This window comes from Seriola lalandi, unplaced genomic scaffold, assembly GCF_002814215.2.
Source record: "Seriola lalandi dorsalis isolate HSWRI2012SDOR001 ecotype SW California unplaced genomic scaffold, Sedor1 jcf7180002054582, whole genome shotgun sequence".
In the NCBI taxonomy this organism is placed as follows: Eukaryota; Metazoa; Chordata; class Actinopteri; order Carangiformes; family Carangidae; genus Seriola; species Seriola lalandi.
The window spans coordinates 20887-30721 of record NW_019525135.1 but is presented as its reverse complement, the minus strand read 5'-3'; the positions used below and the strand labels follow the sequence as shown (position 1 = coordinate 30721).

At 40.9% G+C, this 9835-nt stretch overlaps 1 protein-coding gene across 1 annotated transcript; it reads right to left on the bottom strand.

Annotated features, from left to right (window-relative positions):
• Positions 1–1506: 1506 nt before the first annotated feature.
• melk (maternal embryonic leucine zipper kinase) lies at positions 1507–9062 on the bottom strand. The gene is made up of 18 exons (XM_023418422.2): positions 8964–9062; positions 8599–8711; positions 8424–8509; positions 7843–7959; positions 7593–7736; positions 7412–7480; positions 6945–7037; positions 6619–6717; positions 6348–6416; positions 5981–6079; positions 5636–5722; positions 5337–5468; positions 4975–5139; positions 4522–4813; positions 3412–3508; positions 2861–3017; positions 2427–2530; positions 1507–2297 (listed from the first exon to the last, which is right to left on the bottom strand). Exons 2-18 carry the CDS (start codon positions 8675–8677, stop codon positions 2120–2122), a joined length of 2067 nt encoding a protein of 688 aa, XP_023274190.1. The 5' UTR covers positions 8678–8711; positions 8964–9062; the 3' UTR covers positions 1507–2119.
• Positions 9063–9835: the final 773 nt, after the last annotated feature.

Below are 9835 nucleotides of genomic sequence, written 5' to 3'. Positions count from 1 at the left end.
TGCAGGGCAGTGTCTGTACAATTTATCAACTTGATGACAGCAGTTTATCAAATACCTACATCTCTACTCACCCAACACTGCTACTAAAGTGGATGTACCGTGTGTCTGCTCCTGATACAGGTAAAAATTTCCACCTTTGTTTCCCACTGCCTTACATTCTGCAAAAGTTCCTCAGCTTTAATTCATTAATGCTCTTCAGGAGTTTGTGCAAGGCATGCTCTTTTGCTCTTGTATTCAAAGGCATGGACTGAACTACACACTTTGAGTTTAGGGATTGCAGTGCCCCCTGTTTGAATGGAGGAACAATGACTGCAATCATTTTAGATGCTGCATGTCGTGACTCACAGACCACTACAGGATTTAGGACGTTCTTCTGAAAAGTGAAAAACTCGAGTAACTCACCTACTTGGTTAGTTTTGCTTCCACTAAGAGGACAGAGTGAATGAAACAAAATATGACAGCAACTTTATGATACAGAATCAAAAATATTTCAGCAAAAGTCACAGGATTGATGGCTTTGCTGAACAATTAGTTGGAGGAGAGGAGAGCTTGCTTTTTGTCCAGCTGTTGTCCACACTACACACACACGCACGCACGCACGCACGCACGCACGCAGCTCCGATCGTCCAACCTGGCAGGAATCATTACCACCACTGGAATAATACAGAGGATATGGGCTTAGGAGGATTTTTCTTTTACCACTCCAACATTATTATCATCCCACCCCCCACCCTGTCTCAGAATCCATTAAGGTTAAACTCCCCCCCTTATCACCACCTCAACCCGCCATTACCCTTCCCCTCCCTGCTGAGACGCCAAGGAGAACCTGCCACAAATAAATGCCCATCAGCTGCAACACTGTCGTGACAAAGTGGCATCTTGTGTTGGAACGGGGAGGGGAGAAGAGGAGAGGGGAGCCCTCAGACCCTTCCGTTTTATTCTGTTCAGATGTTGCAGGCAATGATCATCATTATTTAGTCATTCAGTCAGTCATAACAATCACACTCCTACAGCCATTTGTGCCATAACAATGATCATCCACCATTTTGAGCATCAAAGCTAATCCATTACCCTTCAGTATAGTTATTAATTTACTTCAGAACACAGAACATCCAAGGCCTGTAGTTCAATGACTATAAGTTGTAATTTTTCCTACAACATAAAAATGATGAAAACACAACGTTGTTGCTGTTTGTATTTAGTTTCTATTATTTAAACGAGTCTAATCAACAAGAGAGCAACACAAGTTTGAAATCTCAAACAGTGACACCTTTCACTTCTCATTTTATTGGTGGTAAATGCTTAGAAACACAGTCACTAAGACAAACTATCACCATCAATCTCTCTACTGAAGAGGAGTGAAGACTATAAGATGAACATAAGGATGATGACAGAGTGTTAAACACACCACTGCTCCATCAATCTGCCATATGAATGTAAAAACCAATGATGTCAACCAAGTCCCCAAATCCACCTCAATCATCTGTCTCCATAAATACAGGCATGTTACACTTAACAGAAATCATTTATTTTTGCTCCTTTTACACCGTCAGTAAAAATCTTACAGACACAATGTGACAGACAATGAAAACAAGAAAAGCACCAATAAGAAATAGAAGCAGACACTTCATATAACCATGTAAAAACATGATGGAATAACTGTTAACACATACATAAAAAAACAATGACAGTAAATTAGTAATCCTCTGCTTATTTGTTATTACATCAAGTTTTGCACCTCCAGGGGAGAATAACAACATCATGACATAAATATGGTAATAAGCAGCCAGAAGGTATACTATAAATACATTTCACACACGCACACATTCATCTCAAGAGGGTTGACTGATCCTATTTAGCTTAATTATTATGAAAAAGGAAAGTAAAACAACAATCTACATAAAACAAGCTATTGTGTAAAAGATCCTGACATGCAATGCTCATAAATTCAATGTAACATGTACTCTAGGGATTGCAGGCTGGCCTTAGGACAATTTTGAATATTCCTTGTGAAGGACCGATCATAAATGCTAAGAATCTTTATATGAGATAGAGGTGTCAAGTCACTGGCCAGTGTCCGCTTTGTACAGGAAATGACATGGTCAGAAAAGTGCATTACTTAAATACTGGATGTGGAGAGGATATCCTCAACCAGGTGCTTGTAGACCCAAGCGTCTCCCTTCAGCCTCTGGCGGCGGACTCCGACTACCTCTGGCCTCTGCAGCAGGCACACCTCCAGCTCAAACGCCATTGTCACCTTCCCAAAGTCGCCCCAGGTCTGACACTTTAGGGTATACCTGAGTGCAGGGCGAAGGAAAAAAAAACAAAAACAGAAAACAAACATGAGGATTTGATTGAAGACTGAGCCGTCTAGTCAAAATAATGGAAAAGGGAAAGATGGAATGATTAAAGGTTTGTGCTCTTACCCTTTCTGTGTAAAGTCGACATTTTTCTCTGGCAGGATGGAGAGGATCTGGTTAAGCACCTGGTCTGGGTTTGTCTGACTAGTCAAAGTCACATTGTATTGTGCCTACAGAAAGACACAGACACTGATCAGAAATGCTGCCGAAATGTTAAAACCACAGAATATTTGATAATCAATTAATTAAGACATAAGAAAAAAACATACTGAACATTTTTCAGTTCCAGTTTGTCAAAAGTGAGGATTAGTGCTTTTCTGTGTTTTTGTAAATTTAAAAACATTGGTCATCCGCATTATGAAACCATTTTGACATTTTTTCAGCCTAAATTATTAATCAACCAATTAATGAATCGATGAAAACAATAGTTAACTAGTTAGTCTGTACCACTATACTACATACAAGAAACAGAACAGGTGATGAGGTCTACATGCATGTACCTTGATCCTGCGTGGGCCGTCACGCAGGGCTCGTCTCTTGCTGGGAGTGAGCATGGTGATCACCTTATCAAGACCTCTCTCCAGAGAACCAAACATCTTCCCTCCTCTCTTCTTCTTCCCACTGTCTCCCATAACGGCCATGTCCAGAGACCGAGACCTGCCGAGCGAATGGGGTTTCACATTTAATCGCTCTAGCTTGGCATCTGATCTAAGTCGTCTTCACCTGTCCCTCCCAGTTAAAAGCAGTAAGTTACCCTATTCAGTTACGTCCTCTCTTTCACCTCAGAGCCTTAGGCCTGGAACAGACTGCCCGCGTGGCGTGTGCGGAACATCTTGGTTTTCATTTCAGTGCATTTCGTGTGTGTGTGTGTGTGTGTGTGTGTGTGTGTGTGTGTGTGTTGCTCTGAAACGAAGGTAAACAAAACTCAAGGCAAACTCAATGTTCAAAGAGCGACGCAGCAGACACGCAGCTGGTCTGAACAAGTCAGCTGCCAGGCACACACAAGGTAGGCAGTGTGCTCCGAGTATTACCCATCCTGCAGGCCACTCACCTTCTCTCAGGACTGAAGGTCAGTATTTCAATGTTTGCAGGCTCCTTGTTCTCTGCTGTTCTCTTCTTGTTGTGTTCTCTAGAGGCACTGCCTTCACCTGCAAGACACACAGGAATACAAATGATTTTTTCAACCTGAGCATCTCTTAAGAGGAATTGAAAAACAAAAACGGTGTGGGATGGGATTAAATGTACAAGGTTATGGGTACAGCCCTTTGCTCTTATGCATGGAACTAGCTGGCTTTCACATTGAAGTTGTGAACACAAAGGCTTTGGTGTACACAAAGACAAGCAGTCTAACACACACACACACACACACACACACACACACACACACACAGCTAGGCTTTAGTGGCAAGAGAACACATGTCACTACAGCCCACGTGGGACAGTGAGCAGAGGAAAGAGACAGCTACACCTGTCACAGCACACGCCAAGGGACAGGCACACACAGACCACGGTGCACGCGTGTGTGGACAAGTATGTCAGAAGCAGCATGTCTGCACTGTAGCTTAGAGAGCAGGCGGCTGTAAAGAGAGCAGGACCGAGCCAGGAGGGTTTAACACCAACTAGGTCGGCAGCAGCGTGTTAGCCGGCTTGTGGCCGAGTTTATAGTGGAAACTAATGAGGCTGGACATCTGAGCAGAGAATTCACTTTGACAAATAATTAAGACTTTAATGATTCTCCATTCATATTAGTGTCCTTCATTTACAGATAAGTGAATAGAATTAGCTTTCCTGATAATAACCTCACCTTTGAGTTGACAGTGATAAGTGTGTGTGTGTCCATTTTCAGTGGCATAATGACAACTAAATCATAGAAATATGAGTGGCTTTGGGATAAAAACAGGCCCCATAAATGAGTTTATTACCAGAAGACAATTTACTTGCAAATGTGTGGCATGTGGATGTGGCACTTGTGATTATGAGAGCTGCATGAGACTGAGAGAGAGGGACAGATAAATGAAAAAAAGCAATGTGGAGAGGGGCAATTGGCTAATGCAAATAATCTAATAGAGATTGTACCTCAATCTTTTTTTTTTGTCTTTAACACAAAACAATTACAGTATACAAATAGCCATTTGTTGAGTAACCAAGAGATTATTTTTACCTTTAGGTGTCACTGCATTGGGTTTGCTGCTAATGACGTTAGCATTTTGATTTGGTGTGGTCAACACAATCTTGTTGGGGCGTGCATTCTTCTTGCTGGACACTGGAGTTCGAGGAGGAGGCAATGCAAAAATTTCAACATCTTTCTCCTGAACAGCAATATTCTCCTTGTTCTCACTGGTTCGGTGTTGGTCTCTTTCTCTCCTCTCCTGGCGGTGCTGTGCATTCGTTCGCCCCCTCTCTGGAGTTGTGGTATAAGCACATCTTTTCTCCACTGATGGAGATGCCAGTCTCTTTAATAGGAAGGGTGAAATGTAGTATGAGTATATTTATCTGAAAGAGTCATAGACCTTCTCCTTCACTGCTAAAACCCTACACATTCTCCTTTTTCTGAACCTCTTTTTATATGGTCACGAAACACAGCAAAAGTGTATTCATCCTAACTTTCACATACCGTATCTTTGTTGTTTGCGATTCCATCTGGCCGACCTCTGACCCCCTGGGATGTATGTTGTGTGACTGAAATCCACGGACAGTCATCAATGTATTCTGAACAAAAGTCCAAAGACCCCACAATCACAGCATCTTCATCCTCGCTAAAATGAAGGGCTTGCCTAGACTGAAAGAGAGACAGAAAATAAGAAATGGAAAAAAACAACAAGAAAAAAAGATCCACAACAACACTTGGTACTGGGAAACAGTGGATATTTAAGGTTCAGGGTATAGGTGTAAAAACCGAGACAGGATAGCTGTACAGACAGTCAGTGCCCCAGAAAGAGAGCAGAGCATTGTGGGAGTTGTGGTCCCATGTCTGACCTGAAGTCCCTGGTGCAGAGGAGAGCAGGAGTCTTCACAGACAGTTGGCTCAGGGTACAGGCGGACAGGCTTTCCCCTCCGTTTCTTTGACAGCAGAAGCAGGTAGGTGGCTGTGGTCTGGTCATACCGCCACTATGGAAGTTAAGATGTATTAGACTGTAACAGAAACTTTGTCACACATTATATTTACACATAATAGAATTGTTGGAATTTCACCATCAAAAACAACATACAAAGAACTGATCAGCATAATAAACATCAATGCTAACATTCTAATGTGCATACAACATGGCACACACCTCCTTCACCAGTGCTGTGGTGCTCTCTCTCGAACGCTTCATGTTGACTGCCATCTCAGTGATACAGTCCTCATCTATGTGTCCAAGCTACAAAACAAGACTGAGACTGTTAACAGAAAATCCAACACTGACACTACTTTTGTATGTTTGAGCACTAAAATCACAATCCTCACAAAATAATGTTGATATTGAGGATTATATAGTTTGTGTACCTCCTATTGCATGTTTGCAGCACCATATAGTTGTATATGGTTCTGCAGTGCTTCTAGTTGTGCGGTTCTGTTGATTTGTTTATGTATGCATTTATAACAGTTTATAGGTGTGTGTGTGTTTGTGTGAGTGTACCGGCTGCCTGCTGTACCACTCCACAGGGCTGTTGTAGTCTTTCATCATCCAGGGATGGTCCAGCATTTGTCGAACAGTAAGACGCCGCTTGGGGTCCACCTAAAGGACACACACAGAAACTACAACTCAACATGCAACAAGACTACACACTCCACAAAACATATTGCACATGTTGTACAAAAAAGAAATCAATCATATTCAATTTAAATATAATTTTTATAAATATAATATAAAAATATAATATATTTATATAATAATAAAACCTTTATTCAAAGTTTAAATCCTGATCCACTACAGTGATAAACTTTGGTGACCAAGAGGCTGAGTAAACAACAAATAGATAAAAGCTGGATGACTGAATATGTACCTGCATCATCTGGTTGAGGAGGAGAACACTACCTGGAGAGAGCCACTGGGGGTTGTCGTATTTACCTCTCTGAAGATATAAAAGACAAACACACCTTTAAACAAAAATACACCACGAACAAACATAAAGGTTTCCTCAGTTTATGGATTTGCTTATGTGGTAATATTTCAACAGTGAATATGATTTTAAGGGCACACAACAACTTTGAGGAATGACCTCAAATTATTTTCAGAAAAACCTTAAATCATCATTAACACAGCAGTTCTCTTACTGTAATCTTCCTGTAGAGGACCATGCAGTTGTCGTCATCGAAAGGCAGGTATCCACAGAGAAGAGCGAACAGCAGTACCCCCATACTCCACACATCAGCCTGGATGTTACACATCACACAGCAACTTTCAACTTCAAGTGTTACAGCCAGGAGTCATGCACCAGCAAATATGATCAGGACACCATGAAAAAGCAGAATTGTGGAACAGGCAGGTAATCATCAACCTTAGTGGGGAAAAAATTAGGTTTTGTGGGTTTAAATAAGGACACATCTTGAAATTGCAACCCCATTGGTTGTAAAAGATGTAAACAGCATACATCTCTCACCTCTGAACCAATATATGCTTTTCCCTGGATGAGCTCAGGAGCAGCATAAGCAGGGCTGCCGCAACATGTCATCAGCTCATAACCCAGACCTCCCTAGGAGAGAGACAACCACATGATAGCCAGAACACACAACATGCACGCACATACTTTGTTGTTATTCAGTAACCACTACCTATGTATACACTTTTCTTTGGGTATCAGCTTGTCTCTATTATACCCTGTAGGTCACAGAAATATGTTTCGAAACAGAGAAACAGTCTAGACTATGAGATGATCGATCCAGTATTTCTCAGTGTAAAATCTGTCTGTCTGTCTGACTGACCCCTTAGATTTGCATCTAACCAAAAATATGGTATGTTTTTTTCTATTCATAATTTTCCATTTCTTTCACATTAGTTGGGCAAATACCTTAAAAGTTAAATATTTTTGATACACACAGAAGTGGGATAGGGAATGTGATGTTGTACCTTAGGTTTGGCACAAAGGCCAAAGTCTATGAGCTTCAAGTTGTGGTCTTCATCAATCAACAAGTTTTCCTACATTTCAGAGAGACAAACACGCAGCAGAGATTTAATTGATATAAAACCACAGAAAAGTAGACACATTTTACTGCACTTCCTGTCTGAGTCAGTGAGTGGTTGCCTTTACCGGTTTTAGATCTCTGTGGGCATATCCCTGGCTGTGGACGTAAGCCAGCGCAGACACAATCTGTCTGAAAAACACCCTGGTCTCTTCCTCTGACAGACGGTCCTTTGCTATGATGTAATCAAACAACTCCCCCCCTGGACAATACTGAGAGAAGAGAGAAAGGAGGGAGGGAAACAAAGGAGCCAACTGGATGAATATGACATTATCACATACACACTCAAACAAATTTTCTTTGTGTATGTGTGCTTACCTCTAGCACCATGAAGATCTGGGTGGAGGTCTCTATGACCTGATAAAGACAACAAACGTGTTGATGACTCAGGTTCTTCATGGCCTCAATCTCCACCTTTACACGGGGCAGGTCATCCTGGGAGAGAGGTCACACACGTTTTTTCATTATGTTAAGTAGCTATTAAGTTTATTTTATTTTGGTAATGATTGTAATATATGGTATGCCTTTTTCTACTGTGTGGATTTTAATTTTCTCTGTATTCTTGTACTATTATTGTATGAAGACCTCAGAATTACTATCAACATTCCAAAGTGTGTGGTAAGAAAGTGAGATTTAAATAAATATTAATAAACTAGTTGGTTAGTTAGTGATGATGGCAAATAAGTGAGTCTCAAGTTATCGGCATGTTACTCAACGGAAAGCTAACTGAAGACAACTTTGAAATGTCATCAACTGTTAGAAACAATCTGTGCAATCTCTAAAAGTGGTTGTTTGTAATGAAAATAATTGCTGCTGTTGCTTTGATGTCAAGCTTTTTAAGATGTTTTATTTTCAATTTTCTGTAGCCTGGTAAGTGAAGTTGTCTCTTTCTGACTCACCCCCAAATCTTTCTTATTCATGATTTTAATAGCAACTTTCTCTCCTGTCTGGATGTGCCGTCCCAGCTTGACTTTGGCAAAGCCTCCTGAAAAATACACAAGGTTCACAACTCAAACCGCGGGGGGATACGACACTGACAGAAAGCTGTAAATTAATCATTAATATCGACGTTACCTGAGCCGATAGTCTCGTAAACCTCATAGTATCTGTAGAGCTCATCGGCTCCGCGGTGCTCCGTCCTTTCCACAGGCATCCTCCCTGTTTCAGCCGCACGACGAAAAACCTCTCTGCGGCGAGGGAAAAGGGTTTGTAGCAGCAGCGTTAGCACTCAACTCACTAAGACACTCGGTTGACTGAAAAACTCTTGTGTTGTGTTCAACATTAACATTAACTTGTACTCTGCCCGTTAAACATTTTCTGGCTAGCTAGCTCAACTAACGCAGAATTGTTACCAACATAAGTCGTTAATACCACAAATAACAAAACAAAAGTACCCTTAGTAAAAGCAGTGTTACTAAGAGCTAAATGGTCGACATTACCTGAGTTTGTGTGAAAACGGGAAAGGAATTTGGTAAAAATCAGTTAACAACCATATGGAGAAGCCCTCTGACAGAGATGTTTTGTTACAGAAGTTTGAATTTCGTACGTCGACGTTGACTGCATTTCCTGTTTCCGTTTGTTGCTTCGTCCGCGCCCTTGTGGCGAATAACAGTTACTGCAGCCATTAAAACAAAACAGCGCTGCAGAGTTGTTGAGTCACCTTCGTGGTGATTTTGTGGTCATTATGGTCTCTACACTCAATGTAGATTGGGTGGAAAAATATTAGAAACATCTCTCCACTGGTGGAGTATTGAGATCCTTTACTCAAATAACAGCACATATACCAAACTGTAAAAATACTTAAGTAGGCTTAATGAAAATGGACTTATCAAAAGGTATAAAAAGTAACAGTATTCATTGCAGAGACATGGCTCCTATGAGTGTATATTAGCCTATATCTAATTATATACTATCATAGATGGATTACTGAGTGGGCCTACTGGGCACAGGCCCAGGTACCCCAAAGGTCAGGGGGTCAGCCTGGGCTTGACCTGCAAAATGTCACTGAAAGAGACACATATCAATTACAAAAAGACCCAAAATTACTACAAAGTTATGAACTACAAAGAGACATAAAAGACCTAAAAGGCCTCATCTCTGGACATTTACAAAAAACTGCTGAAAACCCACCTATGGCCTCTAGCTCACTCATCTCCTACAATCTCCTCCAATCATTGCCATCTTTATTCTGTCTCGTCTTGTTTTCATTTATTAGTTTTATTTATTTATTTGTGTTCTTACTCTGTAAAGCAGCATTGGGTACCTTGAAAGGCACTATAAAAATTCAAGTTATCATTATTATTATTATTAT

Coding starts and splice junctions, on each gene's coding strand:
- melk (XM_023418422.2), bottom strand. CDS start 8,677: ATGCCTGTGGAAAGGACGGAGCACCGCGGAGCCGATGAGCTCTACAGA. Junction 8,510..8,598: donor TTACGAGACTATCGGCTCAG/GTAACGTCGATA, acceptor TGTATTTTTCAG/GAGGCTTTGCCAAAGTCAAG. Junction 3,509..4,521: donor CAATGCAGTGACACCTAAAG/GTAAAAATAATC, acceptor TGTGTCTTGCAG/GTGAAGGCAGTGCCTCTAGA.